This window comes from Mirounga leonina, unplaced genomic scaffold (genome assembly GCF_011800145.1).
Source record: "Mirounga leonina isolate KUSES-001 unplaced genomic scaffold, KU_Mleo_1.0 Mir_152, whole genome shotgun sequence".
NCBI classification, from domain to species: Eukaryota; Metazoa; Chordata; class Mammalia; order Carnivora; family Phocidae; genus Mirounga; species Mirounga leonina.
The window spans coordinates 6,249,411-6,271,231 of record NW_023270380.1 but is presented as its reverse complement, the minus strand read 5'-3'; the positions used below and the strand labels follow the sequence as shown (position 1 = coordinate 6,271,231).

Sequence of the window (21,821 nt, the reverse complement as noted above, 5' to 3'; positions counted from 1 at the left end):
TCTTTACTCGTCTGGTCCTCTGCAAAATAGTCAACTGTTAGACAGGAGTCAAAGCATGTTTTCTTATTCTGTTTCTAGCATGCCGTTCAAATGACCTGCCATAGAGTAAGCATGAGTAAATACTGAATGAATGAGTGAATGCCTTAAGAACGGGAATTTAATCCAGTTCTCTTTGCCTTAAATTGTTTGTTCTTTTTCTTTAGCGTTCCTTTGAATGAGTACAAATTGCTTGCTTGTGATATACAGCAACTTTTCATAGCAGTTACAATTCATGCTTGCAGTTCCTCAGGCTCACAATATTTTAGAGTTATTGAAGACCTCATTGTACTGCTTGGGTATCTTCAAAATAGCAAAAACAAGAGGACACAAAGTAAGATTTAGTTTTTACGGATTTGGGAGGGAATTATATAGTAGCCAAAAATGTTATTTGAACCTAATCTCTTTCTTGTGGAAACTATTGTACTGAAGGTTCATCCTTAATTTTGTGATAATATCTATCAGCTTTAAAAAGTCTTTTTAAGTGGCAAAATTTAAACAAGTGATGCCTTGATATAAATAGTAGCTGGCAATACATTAAGAGAAGCCTCTGATTTTTCTTACCAAATAGAAATTAAAAGGCTTATGTTGAATAAAAATGCCCATTAGTTTTCTTTAATGGCAAATACTAAATAAGTATGAAACAGAAAAATGTGAGAATTTCTGGTAAATTTTGCCTTATATGTTAAAAAGCCTGTTCTTTAAAACAATGATATAAAATGAAATAAATTTGTGAGCTGATATTTTTCCACTGAATTTTTTATAATGACTATTTCAAAATTTGCTTTAAAATTTCTTCTAAAGGCTAGTACTATCAAACCCACGTTGATCAAAAGTTTAAAATTTACATCTAATAAAACATATATTGGCAGTTTAGAGGTTACATGAAAATAAAAATCAACTCAATTTTAAAAATTAACATCCACATGGCTTGAAAACATTCTAGTATCTTCTGTTTTTAGATACGGCTGTTGCACTACAGTTTAGAGTTCTCCAAGCTGCTATGGAATTTATAAGGACCACTGCAAATCATGACTCTGAAAACCTTGCAGATACATTCCAGTTACCCTCTGCTCCCCATCATGCAGTATTTCAGAAGCGGAAGAGCATTGCTGGTGAGTATTGAAATAATATTTTAATAATTATAAATTGAGGGTGGCTTGACTTTCCTATATTCTGATGCATTCACACTTTTAAAATATTTTTTAGTTTCAAAAGTTAAAATATAGGGGCACCTGGGTGGCCCAGGCAGTTAAGCATCCAACTGCTGATTTTGGCTCAGGTCATGATCTCAGGGTCCACATCAGCGGGGAGTCTGCTTGAGATTCTCTCCTCTCCTCTACCCTCCCCTTCCCCTGCTCTCACTCTCTCTCTCTCTAAAATAAATAAATAAATCTTAAAAAAAAAAAAAGTTAAACTATAAAATTTGAGAAAGGTTTTTTCCCTGAAAAAACATTCTACTGATTTCTTTCAGTGCTCTTCTCATTCAGTCATCTCTTGAGAAACTACTATGTGCCAAGCACAGTTTAAATGTTGAAGATACAGGGATGAAGAAAACACACAGATTCTGCCCTCACGAAGATTACAAAATAGTAGAGAAATGCAGAGGATCGGAGTAGAGACTATTAACAGGGCAACCTGGCTTCCATCAGAAGTCAGAGAGGTCTCTGAGGAAGTACGATTTCAGTGTAGACACAAAGGGTGAGAGGAGCTAGCAAGGTAGGGTCAGAGAAGGAGTGCAATAGGCAGAATGAACGACTTACGTGAGGTTTCACAACAGGAAACTGCTGAGCTTCAGAGAACTGAAAGTCATTTAGCCAGAGTGGAATACTCTGGAGAGAGTGAGGAGCGCGATGTGGATGAGGCACATAGGCCATGTGAAGGAGTTGAGATTTTATCGTGCTGGGAAGTCATGACATAAGCAGATTCCCATTTTGTAAGGACCACTTCGGTTTGTGTGTCGCGAGTGGGTTGGAGGAGAGCAAGGAAGGTAGTGGGGGCTCCAGGTAGGAGGCTGTTGAGCAGTGAAGGGGAGAAGATGGTGTCTCACATGTGGTTAGAATGCATGCCACCTCAGTGCTTCCTGTGAATTAGTATAGATCACCAAATAAGTGTCCATATTGTTAGACTTCCTTATTTTTCCGACAGAATCTGCTGTGACCTTTATACACATAATCTGGAAAGATGGCCTAAACACCTCCCCCCACACACACAGGATCTACACGTGCACCTGCACAAATACATGTGCATATGTGTGTAAGTATAGTGGATATATATGTGTACACACACACACACGTATCTCCAAACACAGTAGTTGGTAATTTGTTTGAAGTTTAATCATCCTTACTATCATAAGGGCTTTTAAATCCAAATCTATCTTCTCCTTGTGTTAAACAACTTTATTTTGTTCAGTGCTATGCCAGATTTTAAAACCATGTGAGAAACTCATCTGTAGAGAAAAGTTATTATTAATATACATTTTTTGCAGCATTATGTTTCAATTATGCTAAATATAAGCTACGTAAATAAAACTTCTAAGACATCCACATAACTTTATTGCCCCTGTACAGCCTTCCTTAATATAACATCCGAACGCAGTCTCTCCTCTTGACTGGATGTCCCAGTAACTCTCTGGTCTCGGGTAGAATTCTGCCTTTTATCGAGTCTAGCAGTCATGCTCACCTAACCACATACCAGAAGACAACTTTCGAACCACCTTTCCATTGCGGGATTCCTTATATTTATATAGTCAGTGACTGCTTAGGTGGAATTCACCCTCTTTTGATATAGGAAAATATGGTTTTGCCAGTGTCACACATCACAGGAGCTGTTTCTTTCTTGCTGACATTTCTCGTTCTCATGTCCATTTCTCCTGAGCGTTTATACCTAGATCCCTGGTTTAGTTTTCCATCAACTCGTGCCTGGGCTGACACAGTGGTGTTCTTGGTGTCCTCGGTTTGGTCTGTGATTTCCCTAACAAGTCTTTCATCTCTCTTTTGATACCAGCCTTTTTATCACCTTTAGCCTCAGAGCCCTGCGTAGCTCCAAGTTCGTTAATTGTTTATTTTTTGTTTGTTTGGGTCCTTTTAAAGTGGATGACAGACCTTTAGTCCTTTCCTTAAACCATTCTTTCTTTTTCTGCCTCCCCTGGCCTCTTCCCCTGGGCTTATATTTTTCACAGCATCTAAGTAAATGCCATTGCTGTAAGCCACATGAAGCTTTTAGAGTCCTACAAAGTTTGAGCTTGAGAGAAGACCTTAAAAGTTTACCAGACCAGCTCCCACATTTTATAGAAGCACAGAGGCCTGTAATTAGAGACTGCTGGAGCGAGAGCGCCTACGCCCCTCCCTCTGTGTCCTACACCGCATCCACTCATTCCAGCTCTGTCATGTCTTTAGGACACATCTCTCATAGGCCTCTCCCACCAGTTCTTCCCGGTTTAAATATGGCCCTTTTTTAAATTCTGTCTCTTGGAATCCAGTTTTCAAAGTACCACTTTATATGTTGCTTTGTAATTCCTTCCACATTGTTTTACACATGTATTTGGGAAAGACTGTATTTCATTTCTTCATTCTTAGTCAAAAGTATATTGACTGTGTATACTATAGATACAAAAGATACAAATACTGGCACTCCTCTGCTTCTGAGCAGTATGGTCATAAAAGCCCATTTAAGTCTGTTTGCTCATGATGCTAAAGTTACTAAGAAGGATTTATATTTCCACCATTTCCATTATTTAGATATAATGAGCTGTTCCTTCCAAAATTTAAAGAAGCTGTTCTTATTAGTGATAAATGTTTGGGGGAGATGGTTTCTTCCTAAATAGATCATTTAACATTGATTGAAAACTGCTGAGACAGTGACACGTCCAACCCCACTGCTCCCCCCCTATCCCCCCCCACCCCCCACACCTCCAGCAGAGCTTGTGGGGACACCCTGCAGCTGCAGCTTCTGTTCCGGCCACACACCACATGCTTTGGTCATCGACAGATCTACTCAGACTGTGAATGCCAGAACACCCATGGCTTGGGCCCAGAGTTTCCTCAGCAGCACTGCCTTCATATCTAGGTTTTAAGTTCTCACACTCTTGGAGGAGTTAGATACTATTTTATTGCCAGATTAATCTTTTGGCAGCCTGACTCTTGCATGCCATTATCCTGCTCAACAGCCCCGATGATTCCAGCTACAGTTAACAAAACTTGGATTCCTTAGCCTCTATATCTTCTTTTGATATAGTAAGAGAGAGGATGTCACTTTGCCTAAATGATATCATACTCTGCCTTCTGTTTGTAAACTGATTTCTATTTCTAATCAGTATATTTATAGACATTTTTCCATACAATAAAAATATTTTTTATGTTTAATGAACACATGATAATCTGTTCTATTGATTTGCCATGATCTTGTTTCCTAATCTTTACCAATAAACAAAGACTTTTTTTTACTAGTATAAATAGGATAGCAATGTACATTCTTTTATATGTTTTTTTTTTTTCACTTGTCTGATTATCACTATGAAAAACGTTTAATCCCCTTAATACAGAAGGTAGAAGTAAGCATTAAGGTATTATTTAAAGTGCTACACATATATATAAACTCTCATAAATAAATATAAATATGCATGTTGTGTTATTAATATGATTCACATAAAATGAATTCCCTTTAAATTTCAACCATCATTAACAATACCAACTATTAACAACTTTTGATGCTTTGTATGAGATGGGCATTGTGTTTTACATCCATTATTTAATTTTTGTTATTTTAAAGATTTTGTTTATTTATTTGACACAGAAAGAGAGAGAGTGAGCACAAGCAGGGGGAGGAGCAGGGGCAGAGGGAGAGGGAGAAGCATGCTCCCCTCTGAGCAGGGAGCCTGATGGGGGGCTCCATCCCAGAACCCTGGGATCATGACCTGAGCCAAAGGCAGTGGCTTAACCAACTGAGCCACACAGGTGCCCCTAATTAATTTTTTAAAGGATTTTATTTATTTATTTAGAGAGAGCGTGAGTGGGGGGGGGAGGGGCATTGAATCTCAAGAAGACTCCCCACTAAGCATGGGGGGAGCCTGACCCAGGGCCCGATCTCACGACCCTGAGATCACGACCTGAGCCAAAACCCAAAAGTTGGATGCTCAACTGACTTAGCCACCCGGGCACCCCATCCATTATTTTATTTATTATTTAGTCCATAGAACAACCCTCTTTATCCATTCATTCAACCAACAAGTATCTAATGGCATCAGGCCCATACCAGATATTGTTTTATCTGCTTTCATGGATCTTATATTTTACTGGACAAAATGGTCAATAACCCTGTAAACAAATACATTTAATATCATGTCAGATAGTGACAAATATCTACCTGTGAGGTGAGCTCTATTTCACTTTCTAATCTATATCTTAATATATGAGGGAATGGAGGCTTAGAAAGAAGTGCCCTTGAGGCCACTCCAGCTGGTGCAGCTTCACAGCACGAGTGCTGAAATACACCCTCCTCCCCCACTTCTTCAAGTACATAGTAGTGAGGACAACATTTCCTTATTCAGTATATTGCTCTGCCTCTGAATTAGGATTATCTGCCAGAGATAATAAATTATCTGCCTGGAAAGCTGCCAGAGATGTAGACATTAGGAAGAATCTGCTTGAACTAAGTAAGAACATAGACTGACAATATTATTCTTGAATATACCCTGGATATGAATATTTTTTTATTTACTTCGTTTTTGTCTCAAAGGCAACTCCACCTACCACAATGTGTTAACGGATAAGAATTACGGATTACCTAAAATACTGCACAGTCTAAAATGCTATTAAAATATTTAAATATCTTACAGGATGAGTTATTAAAACCTATCATAATTTAGTCATGTAAGTAATGTGTATAGAGGCTATCTATGGGAATTGATGTATGTTTTCATGATTTAAAACAAAGGTTCAATTCCAGTGAAGGGTTCCATTATTCCTCACCTACCAAGACGTCATTTTGGTTCCTATGGTCAACTTCCGATGCCCTTCTCCTTCAGCCCATTATGTCAAGACGAATTCTCCCCGTATCCTCCTGGATCGGCTACTTGTGTGGTACCTCTCGGAGCAGGTGCAGTGATGGTGCAGGAATGCCACTCCTAACTGTTCAATCTGAGGAAACATTTTGCAGGAAACACTTTTAGAGGATTGAATTCTAAAGATGTACCAAATCATTCCAATAGCAAATCACTGGAATTATATTCACTTTTCTGATCTCTTCACTTTCACTGGACTGATTTCTACTAATCTCACTTATATATAAATCTCAAAACTACTTTATAAAATTTAACAATGGTAATTATCCAGAAATAGTCATATTCTTACTGAATACACCATGTGCTTTAAAAACCTGTTGATTATTTTGAATACAGGAAGTGAAACAGTATTTGAAAATATTTTGTCAGAACATTCTGAACTACTTACATATACCCTTCTAATTCTTCTGAGTTTTTCCGAAGACTCAAATTTTGCCAAGTGATGTCCATCCCACTAAGCTATGTTAGTAGCTTCAACATTTTTATTTGGACTTTGAAATCAGAAGTACTGTTGCACTTCATCAAAGAGGGAGAAACATCACTTTCTCTGAATCATGCTCTTTCCTTTGTATCAATTACCTTGGTATTAAGATTCGTTTCATGGTCTAATAATCAAAAAGCTGCAAGAAAAATAATTTCCTTGATCCCTGTTAACTCTGGTGTTTGATGTTTTTAATTTATATCCTTGAAGGTCCTCGAAAATTTCCCCTTGCTCAGACTGACTCTCTGCTGATGAAAATGCGCTCGGTGGCAAGTGACGAACTGCATGTGATGATGCAGCGGAGAATGAGCCAGGAGAACCCCGTCCAGGCAACCGAGACAGAGCTGGCGCAGAGACTGCAGAGGCTCACCATTTTAGCGGTTAACAGGATTATTTATCAAGGTAGGACCAGAGGATAAATCTGTGCTTGCTCAGATATGGGATTAAAAGGAAAATGATTTAAGAGGAAACTGATTAGTTCTCAAAATTTTAAACAGCATTACTTTTTCATTCCTAACATCCACACTATTAAAAGAATTTCTTATTTGGAACTAAGAGGTCTTGAATAAAAATCCACTTTTTAATGTGTTATATGCTGACCTGGAGTGACCATTGAGTTTAAAACAGTACAGCAGCCCCAATATATATATTTTTTTTAACTTTTCTTTGAGATAACTGTAGATTCACATGCAGTTGTTAAGAAATACTGCAGAGAGATCCCCTATGCCTTTTATCCCATTTCCCCCAGAGGGTTGTGCTAAATTAGAGTCGAGGGTCATGAGCAGGATACAGACATAGATATATTCAAGAAACTGAGCATTTCATCACACAGGAGACCCTTATGTTGCCTTTTTTTTTTTTTTGGAAGATTTATTTACTTATTAGAGAGAGAGCGGGGGGTGGGGAGGAGGAGCAGAGGGAGAGAAAATTTCAAGCAGACTCCCTGCTGAGCGTGGAGCCCAATGCAGGGCTCGATCTCACAACCCTGAGATAACGACCTGAGCTGAAACCAAGAGTCAGATGCTCAACTGGCTGCACCAACCAGGCGCCTCTGTGTTGCCTTTTTAAGAGCCACACCCACTCTCCTCCCCCTCTGCCCCTTCCTTTGTCCCTGGCAACCTCTAATCTGTTCTCCATTTCTTTATTTTCATCATTTCGAGAATTCTATATAAATGGAATCGTACAGTATGTGGCCTTTTAGGGTTGGCTCTTTTCCCTCACTGTAATTCTCAGAGAGTCATCCTGGTTTTTGTGTGTTTCAGTAGTTTGTTGCTTTTTTGTTTTGCCGAGTAGTTTCCCACAGTATGGATGCACCATAGTTTGTTTAGTCATTCACCTGTTGAAAGACCATTTGGGTTGTTTTCCAGCTTTCAGTTACTACAATTAAAGCTAGCTGCTGGAAACATTTATGTGTAAGTTTTTGTGTGAAAATAAGGCTTCGTTCTTCTGGAATAAGGGTAGTTGTATGCTTTGTTCTTGTTAAGAAGCTGTCAGACTTTCCAGAATGACTGTTTAATTTTACATTCCCACCAGCAATGTATGAGTGATGCAGCTTTCCTCACATCCTTAACCAGTATTTGGCATTGTCACTATTTTTAATTTCAGCTATTCTGATAGATGTATAGTGATATCATATTGTGGTTTCAATTTGCATTTTATAGGGGCTACTGATTTACATATTTATATATAAAACATAATACCTAGAGCAACCACTAAAAAGCTATGCAAAGAAATACACTCAAAAGCACTATAGAGGGGCACCCGGTGGCTCAGTCGGTTAAGCGTCTGCCTTTGGCTCAGGTCATGATCCCAGGGTCCTGGGATCGAGCCCCACATCAGGCTCCTTGCTCAGCGGGAAGCTTGCTTCTCCCTCTCCCTCTGCCTGCCGCTCCCCCTGCTTGTGTTCTCCCTCTCTCGCTCTGTCAAATAAATAAATAAAATCTTTTTTTTAAAAAAGCACTATAGATAAGTCAAAATGGAATTCCCAATAAATGTTCAAGTAACCCCAAGAAAATAGGAAAAAGAAAACAGTAATTGTTAATCATTAGAAATGCATAATACAACCAAGGCTCATATTTTTAACTTTTCTAATTTGTGTTTGGGTCAACCAGATCCCAGGCTAAACTCTGAAATTGAATCATTTATCACATGCAGATTTAATGGGATAGCACATGCATTAAAACAGCTCTGCATACCCACCTAATGTAAATATCATGTGGTCTTTATGTTTGATTTGCACAAGAACCTCATGACTAATAATTTTGCAATTTAACTCATCTTCATTAATAAAATATTTAGTTTAGAATTATATGACATATATGTTTAAATTCCTACATTGTTTTGGGTGAATTTACTTTCTCTGTTAAATTGTTATCTTCTACATCTAATACATTTGCTACACATTTATATTGTGACAACTGAATTAACAATTACATAGAATATTTTTACCAGCTTCATTACCATTTGTAATGGCTAGGCATCAGTGATGTGACTAATTGTTTATTCTTCTTTTAATTCAAAGAGTTTAATCCAGATATTATTGACGTTTTGAGTACTCCAGAAAATGCAACTCAAAGCAAGATCTCAGTTTCCCAGACTGAAATTTCTGAAGATGTTCATCATGAACAGCCTTCCATTTTCAATCCATTTCAGAAGGAGATACTCACATATCTGGTAGAAGGATTCAAAGTATATATTGTAAGTAAATTAATTGCATGGGACATGTTCATTCACACAAAAGGAGTAGGGTTTTATGTGTCTACTTACTCTTGAATTATTATTATTATTATTATTAATTATTATAAACATATCTAACACCTTCAAAATTATATAGAGAATACTACCAAGTATCAGGCTCCATTAATCACTGATGTACTTGGATTTCTGTGGATCATATACAGTTGACCCTATGGAACAAATCACTCAGCACACTTCATAGATACCAAAAGTCAATCTAATTCTAGCAGAACTCACGAATCGCGATTCTGCCAATCTCTAAAGCTAAACTAGATTTTGGTGTCTGTAGGTTTTACTTAGAGCGAATGATTTACACAGGGCCCTTAGGACTGGTGGTAATGTGGAGAGCCATTTCCAAAACTCAGAATAAATTCTAAAATGTATTGATTCCAGTTTTAAACCAGATACAGGGTATTTGATCAAGATTGAGTTAGCCTTGGTTGGACCACAGTTGAAGCAGCGTATTTGGTTACTTGTTAAGGAATATTGGTGCTCAGTTTATATGCAGTTCTTATTTTGTGACTGTTATACTCCATATTTTAACATTAATTCTTTATTATGATTCCTTCTCTTTTATATTATAAAATCAGTCAATCTACTGTTGTTTTTTTATGATTTTTTTTTTTTAGTTTAAAATTTCTAAGCCCTAGGTAATTTAAGTGACCTTAGCTTCTTAACCCATCTCTCTTTTTTTGTGTGGTACAATACACATAATATAAAATTCACTATTTTAACCATCTTAAAGGTATAATTCAGTGGTACCAAGTACATTCACATTGTTGTGCAACCATTACCACTCTCCATCTCCAGAGCTTCTTCATTATCCTAAACTGCTCTGTACCCAATAAATAATAACTCCTCATACCCCCCTCCCCAAGCCCCTGATAACCACTATTCTACTTTCTGTCTCTATGAATTTAACTTTCTAGATACCTTATATAAGTTATACAATACAGTATTTCCTACAAGATTTGTCCTTTTTTATGTGGCTTGTTTCATTTAGCGTGATATTTTCAAGTTCATCCATGTTAAAGCATGTATCAGAACTTCATTCCTTTCAAAGGCTGAATAATATTCCATTCTATGTATATACTACATTTGTTTATCCATTCATCCATCAGTGGACATTTGGATTGTTTCAACCTCTTGGCTATTTTGAACAATGCTGCTATCAACGTTGGTGTATGTCTATCTTTTTTAACCACCCTAATTTAACCATTCTAATTTCTACTACTAAAAAAACAATCTACAATAAAACATGTCCCGTGATCTTCTTTGGGGCTGTGTAGAGAGGTTAGTGTATTATTGCTTGAGAAGTCAGATCCTAATTCATTCCTGTTCTGATTGAAGGGTTCAAGTAAAACCAGTGGTTCCAAGCAGCAGTGGCCTAAAATCTTATGGTCTTGTAAGGAAACCTTCCGAATGCAGCTTGGCAGACTCCTAGTGCACATTTTGTCACCAGCGCACTCTTCTCAAGAGAGAAAGCAAATTTTCGAAATAGTTCGTGAACCGAATCATCAGGAAATACTACGAGACTGTCTTAGCCCATCCCTGCAAGTAAGTATCTCAACACTTCAAAAGTAGAAAGTAGTGGTGAAGTGTAAAATTGAACAAAACAAGAACTGAAGATAAACTGTATTTTCATGCCAAACATCCTAAACATAGTTTTCTTACCAAACAAATACCTCCTGAGGTCCTTCTTCAGATGCTCCATACCAGACTCAAATTGACCTCTTTGTTTATTTCCCATTCCATCTTCCAGTGCTGAGATTAAGAATTCTGTATCTGAGCTCTTATAAGATCCTTTGTAGTTTTTACTAAATCTTCAAGTGTTTTCTTTTTTAAAAGCATTATATTATCCATAAAACATCTAAATTGAGTAGCTCAAACAGTAGTACATATGATATTTTTTTATGTTCATATGATATATTTTTAAAAATGCTTATAGTAAGTTAAAATTTTTAAAAATGTGTTGATCATTTGGAATGATCAAAATCAAAATACTTAAAAGAATTTCAGAGTCTATAAATTCTAACACTTAAAGAGTGATAGATGGAGAGTTTAAATGGAACAATCAGTTTAAAGAGCTGTTTAGCAGTTTCTTATAAAATTAAACACACACTTAACCTGTGACCCTAAAATTCCAGTTTTAAGTATTTACCTAAGAGAAATTAAACATATGTCCATAAAAAGACTTGTACAGGAATATCCGTGTCAGCCTTTTTGCTAATAGCCAAAAACTGGAAATAACCCAAATGTCAATCAACAAGAGAATGTATAACCAAATTGTGATATATATTTATGTAATAGACTATTATACAGCAATAAAAGGAAATAGACTATTGATACACCTACCATTATGGATGAAGTTCAGAAACATTGTGTTAGTGGGGCACCTGCGTGGCTCAGTCATTAAGCATCTGCCTTCGGCTCAGGTCATGATCCCAGGGTCCTGGGATCGAGCCCCGCATCGGGCTCCCCGCTTGGCGGGAAGCCTGCTTCTCCCTCTCTCACTCCCCCTGCTTGTGTTCCCTCTCTCGCTGTGTCTCTCTCTCTGTCAAATAAATAAATAAAATCTTAGGGCGCCTGGGTGGCTCAGTTGGTTGGGCGACTGCCTTCGGCTCGGGTCATGATCCTGGAGTCCCAGGATCGAGTCCCACATCGGGCTCCCTGCTCGGCGGGGAGTCTGCTTCTCCTTCTGACCCTCCTCCCTCTCATGCTCTCTGTCTCTCATTGTCTCTCTCGCAAATAAATAAAATCTTAAAAAAAAAAAAATCTTAAAAAAAAACCCAAAACATTGTGTTAGCAAAAGGAACAACCAAACACAAAAGAGCACACATTCTGTGATTCTATTCATATGAAGTTGAAGAACAGGCAGAATTAAGACATGGTGATAGAATTCAGGACAGTAGTTGTGTCCATGAGGAAGGGGGAAGCGAGAAGGTGAATTGAATGGAAAGGGGCATTAGGAAACTTTCTGGGGCAATAAAAATGTACTTTATCTTATTTGGGATAGTGGTAAAATGGATGTATACAGTTGTCAAAACTCAGAAATGAACACTTAATATCTGTATGCTTTACTGTATGTACATTATACCCCTATAAATACAGTAATAGGTGATATACACAGACAGGCATCCCTTTTAATACCTGGGAAACTCAGATATATTAAGAACCAAAGGGTTATAGTTTTGAAGTGATGCTCTCTCTACTATTAAGATTCTCTCAGGTGCCCTCAGGGCATTGTCTTCCCTCTCCCAAAGCAGAAGCATGTCCAGCCCACAGTCTCCTGTGGAGAATTTGAAGGGATGTTCTTTCCTGCCTTTATTCTCAGCAGAGTTGCCATCCACCAAAACCCAGCCTGGTGTTGACAGTCCTCTTTTCCCCACACCAACTTTCTTCTCCGTTATTCCCATTTCGTCGGTGGTATCTATACAGAGTTCAACTTGAAATATGGGATCCATGGTTGAATTTTCCTCTCCCTTAAATTCATGTCATTGCCAAAACCAGTCATTTATTTTGTGTCTTTAACTGTTTTCTACCTGCCCCACCCTAGTTCAGACTTTCGCCCCTGTGCTCAGATCACTACAATAACCTCCTCTCTACCTCAAAACCACATTACTGTGCCTGGTTTTTTTAAGTTTATTATAGAGACTTTCAAAGATACCTAAAGGTTGGGAGAAAGCAAACAAGGACCCACATGACCATTACCCAGGTTTAATTTTTCTTTGCAGTGTTTTGAAATAAATGTCGGGTATCAAATCATTTTACCTGTAAATCCTTTACCTGTCCACATCTCTGACTGATAAAGACTTCTACAAAATTTGTCACACTCAATAATGACAGCAGTTCTCTATTGTCACCTAATACACAGTGTGTAAACTTTCCCAATTGTCTTATAAGTTTTGTAATAGTTGCTTGGTTCTGGATCCAAATAAGGCCCACACATTGCATTTGTTTGATGTATGCTAAATCTTTTTAATCCCTGGCAAGTACCCTCCCCAGCCATTTTTTAAATGTCATCTACTTATTGATGAAACTGGGTCTTTTGTTCTATAGGATTTCCCACATTCTGGATTTAGCTGATCATATGCCTATGGCTCTAGGTTTCAAGGCTTACTAGATTCCAGTTCCTGGTTTCATATCTGGTTCTGTGTTTGTTTTTTTAAAAGACTACTTTATTAAGAGTGCTTTGCATTTTCTGTTACAGCATAGCAGGAGACAGAGATGTCTAGTTGCCCTGCTTTTTGAGACAATATCAGCCTGATCCATTCGTTTTAAAGTTCACCCTCAACCTTTAACCTAATAGTTTTAGCTGCCGCTGATGATAGTTGCCAAGATCTACTTTTTTCATTAGGAATTGCAAAATAGTGATTTCTTAGAGTTTCTCATTCCACCAGCATCTATTGCTCTGATTCTTCTGTAGGAAGAATATTCCCTTATCAACTATTTTATTTGACTACCCTAAAATAAAGTCTGTATGGGAAAGGCAATGCTTGTTTCTTTTCCCTGCTTATTAGAATAATGAGTTGGTGCCCTAGCAACCTCCAATTTTTGTATTCATCTTTATTTTTGAGGTGTCATTATGAATTCAGCTATTTTTTTACAAAAGTAGTTTCAAACCTTTGCAGTTATTATTCCATTTCATATTCAAATTAACACCTATATAGATTCAAATTGTTACATTCCTTTAACATAGCCTTTTTAATTTTTAACAAGTTAATATGATTAACTTCTTTGCTTTCTGGAACAGAAGAACATCCCAGGTTTATCTTGCACATCCTTCCCAGATCTGGAACCAGACTTTTTCCCCCAAGAAGCCCCTGTTTCCTTTTCATGAGAGAATGGTATTTAGAAATTACAAATCTAAGGACTAGGAACACTCATTTCTACTCAGTTGTCATTTCTTTTTTGCATTCATCCCTAATGACACCTTTTCTAGTCCCAGGAACTACGATCAATAAAGTATAGGTCAGATGTTGAGATGAGATTCTAGAAACAACTTCAGTGTCTAAGAAAATCATGTGCTTTTTGGATATTCAGGATGAATAAGAACATTTTTTATAGCTTTTCAAGATCATTTTTAGAATGTCACTGAATACTAAACTATTTTTAGATTATATCAAGAGCATTACCTTTAAGACACACATGTGAAAATAGTCTAGTCATTTACTATTTTTCTTTATTTGCCAACTCTTCAGGCCTTTTACTCACAGAGTGTCTGTTCATTTTTCTCTTTTGGTCAGGAAGCAGCTGTCTCCTGACTAATTTAAAATGTGGCATTAAAATGAGCTTTGCTATTTTCATCATTGCATATGTTCATCTTATGCTTTTGGGAAATGACATGATGTGATTCCGTGTGTTCATTTAAATATCACCCAAAATGTAAGAGCTTCCAAATTCATTTGTTGACATTTAATACTATTCACAGTTTAAAATGTCATAAAGCCAGGGACGCCTGGGTGGCTCAGTTGGTTAAGCGACTGCCTTCGGCTCAGGTCATGATCCTGGAGTCCTGGGATCAAGTCCCGCATCGGGCTCCCTGCTCAGCAGGGAGTCTGCTTCTCCCTCTGACCCTCCCCTCTCTCATGTGCGCACTCTCTCTCACTCATTCTCTCTCTCTCAAATAAATAAAATCTTAAAAAAAAAAAAATAAATAAAATGTCATAAAGCCCAATGCAGTGGTATTTGTATCAATGCAAATTTTTAAAAAGTAAAATTCTGCATGTTTCACTTGTTGGCATAATTAATGTTTAAATAATACATAGCATACACATAACAATTAGGTCTAAGATCTATTGCATGGAAGGGCCACTTAAAAAATCATGAATCAAAGTTTGGTTTAGGTTTCCTCTATGAAAGACAGTTGTCATTACCTTAAGTAACATTCTGATTTTGGTTACAGGGCAGTTCTAAGACTGGCCTAATCCAGACCTTCTCTAGACATGCTCACAGAACTGGTGCCGACATCTCACTGGTTTTGGAGTTTTTCACCTTTAGTTCTCCCTAAGGAGTAATGATTGCTTACAAGCTAATCCAAAGAAAGGGCTTTGTTCTGGAAGTTTCACCAGCGTCTGTTCTACCAAGCAGAAATCAAAGGAGAAAGAATAAAAAGCATAATTCTCCTACCTGGAAGGTTTAAAGGGAAGTTTCCCTTCCAGTTCATTTTTTCTATGAGAAGAGCTAAGAATTTTTTTCCTTTATCCCAAGCTTATTTCCTGTATTCCTTTAGCAAGTCTTCTCCAAAAATTTTTCCCCAAAAGCTTACTTGCTTGCTTTTCTTTTCCTTCTCTTCTTACTTTCCTTCCTTTTTCTTTTTTATTTTACCTTTTACAATGAAAATTTTCAAATATAATAAGAAAAATAGAGAATAGTATAACGAGTACCATATAGCCATCACCTAGAGTTAACGGTTGTTAATACTTTTATCATATTGGCATCATTTCTTTTTTGAAGTATTTTAAAGCAAATTACAGAAATCTCTTTCAAAAAACATTGTCATACGTATCCATAACATTATTTTACCTAACAAAATTAGCTTACACCCTAATGTCATCATATTTCCAATGCAAAATTAAATTTTTTCAATTGTTCCCAAAATGTTCCTTTTAGCTGCTTTATTCAAACCAGATCCCACCAAATAAATCTAGTGATATAATTTAACTTAATTACTGTTAAATAATGTAAGTGTAAGAAATAAAAATTCTTTATGACTTAAAAAATTTGTTTTATTATGTTACGTTAATCACCATACATTACATCATTAGTTTTTGATGTAGTGTTTCATGATTCATTGTTTACGTGTAACACCCAGTGCTCCATGCAGTATGTGCCCTCCTTAATACCCATCACAGGCTAACCCATCCCCCCACCCCCCTCCCCTCTAGAACCCTCAGTTTGTTTCTCAGAGTCCATAGTCTCTCATGGTTTGTCTCCCCCTTCAATCCCCCCCCCTTCCTTTTTCTCTTCCTGCTATCTTCTTTTTTTTTTTTTTAACATATAATGTATTATTTGTTTCAGAGGTACAGGTCTGCGAATCAACAGTCTTACACAAAAAAATTGTTTCTTTTTCTTAAAGCATGGAGCCAAGTTAGTTTTGTATTTGTCAGAGCTGATACATAATCACCAAGACGAATTGACTGAGGAAGAACTAGACACAGCGGAACTGCTCATGAGTGCTTTAAAACTATGTGGGCAGAAGTGCGTCCCTCCCAGTGCAACAACAAAAGCAGACCTTATTAAAATGATCAAAGAGGTGAGTCAGTGAAATCATAAGACACAGTTTTCTTAGGAGATCCCACTGAATGTAATTAAAGAATGATTGAAAGAAATCTTTTTATTATAGAATATCATCGATGATAAATTTGAAATGATTTTTTTTTACTTTATATTGCTTTTTTACTATGAGAGAACAAATAGGCTTATTGTAAGAGCATTTTATTCATTATTGTCATCCTTATCCGTTATCAGTAGCTTTCAGTGAAGGTCAGATTTTTATAGTGACAAACAAGTTGAAGCATCAGCCTTGAAGCAAAATAAGGAAGCAAGCGATTATGCAAACCCCTTAGGTTTGCCACCCCAGTTAACTATTCTCCCCTCACTTCTGTGCCCCAAACTCTGTACAAACAAAGGGGAATTATAACATTATTTAAGTGGTTATTGTATTTTAACATTCTGGTGTCTTGGGGACAGTATTTTTTTCCTTTGTTAACTTGGTTTTAAAGTTAGTTTGTTGGCCTTGGTGCCAATGTTAAATGATAAATAATGTGTTTTATACTACATATTATTATCCAAATCTTTTAGGAACAAAAGAAATATGAAACTGAAGAAGGTACAAATAAAGCCACCTGGCAGAAAACGGTTAATAATAATCAACAAAGGTAGGTTTTTATATATTCTAAAAATCATGCCTTTTTTAATTTATTCGACTTCACACATACTTTTAGTTTTACAGTATCATGCTTTTGTATCTGTTTAACAGCCCACTTAGGCTTAACTTATGGGCTATCTTGTTTGTTGACTTAGTCTCTTTCAGCGTCTGGACTCAAAATCAAAGGATATATCTAAAATCGCTGCAGACATCACCCAGGCAGTGTCTCTCTCCCAAGGAATTGAGAGAAAAAAGGTGATCCAACATATCAGAGGAATGTATAAAGTAGATCTGAGTGCCAGTAGACACTGGCAGGAACTTACTCAACAGTTGACGCATGATAGGTAAGCAAAGTGGGAGAACATTTCAGGTTGTCCAGCATTACTGTTTAATATTTTAATGTGAAACACTATTTCCATTTCATAATAAAGATTCATAACATTATTTCATTAGTTCAAATATTTGTTGTTTAATCACTTGTGATTTATTTCATCTTCAATAATCCTATAAGAATCTTTTTTTAAACTCTTGGGGGTAAGGGAGGGAATAATGAGAAAGAGAGGCATTAGCTCTTCCAAATAATAAAATCTATATATTGGCTTTAATTTTAAAATATAATCTTTGCAGAAGAATAGAGAAATCACTGAAACAGGATAGTTGGGAAATAGATCTTTTTCAAGATAAGACTTTAATAATAAAATTTAAAGGATGCATCACAGATAATGAAAAGAGGAAAATTAAGGTATTATTCTCTAAATTTGGTTAAGAGAACTGATTAGCATGACTTGGTGATAAAATGCACTAAACATTAGACACTAAAGGAAATTCCAGGTGAACAAAAGAATTAAACTCATAAAGTTTATAAAGTAGAAGAAAACAGGGTATTTATCAACTCTGTGATAGATGGTTAACTTTCTAAGCTCAAACACCATAGAAGAAACTACCAAGAAGAAATAAATGGATTTGAGCTGTAATTTTTTCCAGTGTATTTAACAACTATAACAACAACAAAACATGAAAATTTATTTTCAGCAAATATAGCAAAAAGTCATGCCAACTTAAAAGTAAAATGTAAGATCCCAAAAGTTTGAGCAAACGATATGAATACACTCTTCCACATAAGACAGATAAATTAATAAACAGGAAAATATTCAATATGGATAGAGTCTAATTTGATTTTTTAAAACCTTTAAATATCATATTTTGCCTTTTATATTATACATACCCACAGCAGGAAGAAATGTAACCTAGTCCATGGTCAGAGGTTCGATGGCATTGTATGCTCTGACAGCATATGTCAGGAATCCTATAAACATTTTATTTCTAGCTCCAGTTATCCTATTTTAGTGATTCTCTCCTAAGGAAAATGTTTCAAATATAGAAAGGCAATAAACATAAAGGTTTTCATCTCTGCATTATTTATACTAGTGAATGAACTGAAAACAAATATATACTAATGGTAATAGGGGTAAATACATTGTAATGTTCCCACACAGTGCATTAGTCAGCCATTTTCAGTGATGATAATAAAGATTAAAATATGTCCAGTGAAAGAAGAAAGGATATAGAAATGTTTATACATAATAATTATAACTACAGTTTTAAAAAATGAAAGAAAATAATCTCTACCAGTAATTGGTATGTTTAGAGTAGTAGGATTCAAGGTGGTTTTTTTTTCTCTTATCTATTTCTAAAAATATATTCAATATAGTTCTACTGTTTTCTTTCATTTAAAATATGAACTTATTTTTGGGGTGCCTGGGTGGCTCAGTTGGTTAAGCGTCTGCCTTCGGCCCAGGTCATGATCACAGGGTCCTGGGATCGAGCCCCACATTGGGCTCCCTACTCAGTGGAGTGTCTGCTTTTCCCTCTCCCTTTCCTTGATTGTTCTCTCTCTCTCTCTCACTCAAATAAATAAATAAAATTTTCTAAAAAAAAATAAAATAAAATATGAACTTAATTTAAAACATTTTAAGAAATGTGGCTGGTACTACAAAAATGAACTAATTTTATTTATTACATTAAATAGTAGACAAGATGAGAAATATAGAAACTTAACTTGGAAAGTGGATTTTTTTCTTTATCAGGCCATACTAAGTCCAATCAATGTATTGCTAAAGCATACATGTTGCTAAAGCATTCAGAGTGGTACATGTTGCTAAAGCATTCAGAGTAGTCATGATATATCTTTTTAAAAATTTAGTAGGTACAAGAAACTGGTGGCAGAGCATGCCTCCAGGCAGGGAACCAGAAGACTGGGGTTCAGGAGCACATGGACACTTATTTTTTTTTTTTAAGATTTTATTTATTTATTTGAGAGAGAGAGAGAGAGAAACAGCATGAGAGGGGAGAGGGTCAGAGGGAGAAGCAGGTTCCCCGCTGAGCCGGGAGCCCGATGTGGGACTCTATCCCAGGACTCCGGGATCATGACCTGAGCCGAAGGCAGTTGCTTAACAAACTGAGCCACCCAGGCGCCCCTGGACACTTATTTTTTATCTTATTTTATTGTACTATGTGTATGCATTCCCTAGTCCAATTACATAAGCAGTTGGGGTTTTTTAATTGAATAGATCGATTTTGATTTCCTTATTCAAGTTCTATAATGATTTTATTTAAAGTTATAAGTACTACAGATTGCCCCTTAAAACATTCTTTTATTTTCACTTGCAGAGCAGCCTGGTATGACGCCCTCTACTATCCAACTTCATGGCAGTTGGATCCAACAGAAGGGCCAAATCGAGAGAGGAGGCGTTTACAGAGATGTTACTTAACTATTCCAAATAAGTATCTCCTTTGGGATAGACAGAAGTCAGAAGGTAATAATGACTTCTTGATGCAACATACAAATGTAGCACATAACTGTGATCATTACAGAAAGACAATATATATTTTTTCCTCAACAGATGTGGTCAAACCACCACTTTCTTTCCTATTTGAAGATAAAACCCATTCTTCTTTCTCTTCGACTGTAAAAGACAAAGCTGCAAGTGAGTCTATAAGGTAAGTGTGAATCTGTAAGATGTTCTCACTTTTGTTGAAGGAGTTAAGAGTTTACTAGTTTATTGTAGTGTTTATGTAATATTTATTTCAGATAATGCTATGGTTTTAGGAAAGGTCCTACACATGGCTCAAGAGAGGACAAGGTTGAATGACCAAAATCCAAAAGGAAAAGACATTTTTGATAGCGAGGATCCACTGGGCTTCAGGCATTGTGCTCTGGCCCTTATCTGCATGCATCTATTTTTGTAGTTTGTGGAACAGATAGCACCGCTGGTCGTGTCTGCAAGAAGCAATCTAGTGCAGTGATTAAAGGTTCATATTTTAGTTCCTTGTCTTACTAGCTATCTGATCTTGGGCAAGTTACTTAGCCTCTCTGTGTCAGTGTCCATATCTGTGACACGAGGAAGATAATAATACCCGAAGTATCAGCATATGGTTGAGTATCAAATAGCTGTTGATAGTATTATCATTGTTATGGTGGTGGCAGTTATTATCATGCCCATTTAATAGGTGAAAAACTGAGACTTGAAGAAGGTGAGTGACTTGACAAAAGAGTAGATCTTTTCTGAGTCTAAATCCCCTGTTCTTCCTGGAATACAAGGATTCTTTCAGGTCTTTGAAAATACCAGAGGCATGATCCAATGTTTGCTTAATTACTAGAAAATATAAAATACTGAAGTTTCTTTTAAAAAATTGAATCCCTATATTCTATATACATGGCATAGGAGGTATGAGCCTTCTCTAAAAATTTTATTTTCTCCTCTACTAGAGCATTAAAACTTGAGATAATATTTTCATGTGGGTTTAGACAAGACATCTCATACTTTTGAAACTCTAGTCTGCTGTGCTAAAATCTTTTACTAGATAAAGCTTATACTGTACTCTCTAAAATTGGTCAAAACATTTAATCATAGTGATTTTAAATATGTTTTGACAGAGTGAATCGAAGATGTATCAGCGTTGCACCATCTAGAGAGACAGCTGGTGAATTGTTATTAGGTAAGTCACATTTTGAAGAGTTTTACACATACTCACCCTGTCTTACTTTATTCTTAGATAATTTGAAGGATTGTTTGATGTACTACCATTGAATCAGATGAACTTTCTCTAACACAACATAGGTGATTTTGCCCTAACGTTGTATATAGTGCTTATGACTCACAAATGTGAAGAAATGACAATCTTATTTTCTAAAAAGCACATGAACAGCATTTTAATTTTTATAAAGTCGACTTTCCTCATAAGTATACATTTTTATATTTAATCATTCCTTTTACTCTATATCAATTTTGAATTTTAAAGTGAAGAATTACTGGAATACTAAGAAATATATCCACCTTGAGATAGTTCATAATTTATATTCCCTGTTGTGCTTCTGAGAGAAAGGCCAAGGCTGTCCATCCCTGCATATCCATATAATTACATTTAGTGAGAAATTTTTTCCTCAAGATATGAAGGAATAAGGTTGCACCACTTGGTCTCTGTTCCCTTAAAGAACCAATTTGTATGCTGTAGGCCAGTTCTTCTTGAAGCATGGTCCCCAAATCCAGAGCATCAGCATCACATGGGAACTACTTAGAAATGCACATTCTTGGGCTACAGCCCAGACCTATTGAGTCTGAAACTCCGTAGGATGG

General features: G+C 36.4%; 1 protein-coding gene across 3 annotated transcripts in view; it reads left to right on the top strand.

The window, feature by feature from the left end:
* LYST (lysosomal trafficking regulator) overlaps positions 1-21,821 on the top strand; it is a 182,324-nt gene that overhangs the window by 107,252 nt on the left and 53,251 nt on the right. For all 3 annotated transcript variants that reach the window (XM_035008510.1, XM_035008509.1, XM_035008508.1), the window contains 11 exons: positions 204-370; positions 999-1,151; positions 6,789-6,980; positions 9,100-9,275; positions 10,665-10,871; positions 16,393-16,569; positions 17,118-17,194; positions 17,340-17,528; positions 19,855-20,000; positions 20,088-20,184; positions 21,122-21,183. In XM_035008510.1, coding sequence (XP_034864401.1) covers positions 204-370; positions 999-1,151; positions 6,789-6,980; positions 9,100-9,275; positions 10,665-10,871; positions 16,393-16,569; positions 17,118-17,194; positions 17,340-17,528; positions 19,855-20,000; positions 20,088-20,184; positions 21,122-21,183 — 1,643 coding nt within the window. The remainder of the gene's footprint in view (positions 1-203; positions 371-998; positions 1,152-6,788; positions 6,981-9,099; positions 9,276-10,664; positions 10,872-16,392; positions 16,570-17,117; positions 17,195-17,339; positions 17,529-19,854; positions 20,001-20,087; positions 20,185-21,121; positions 21,184-21,821) is intronic.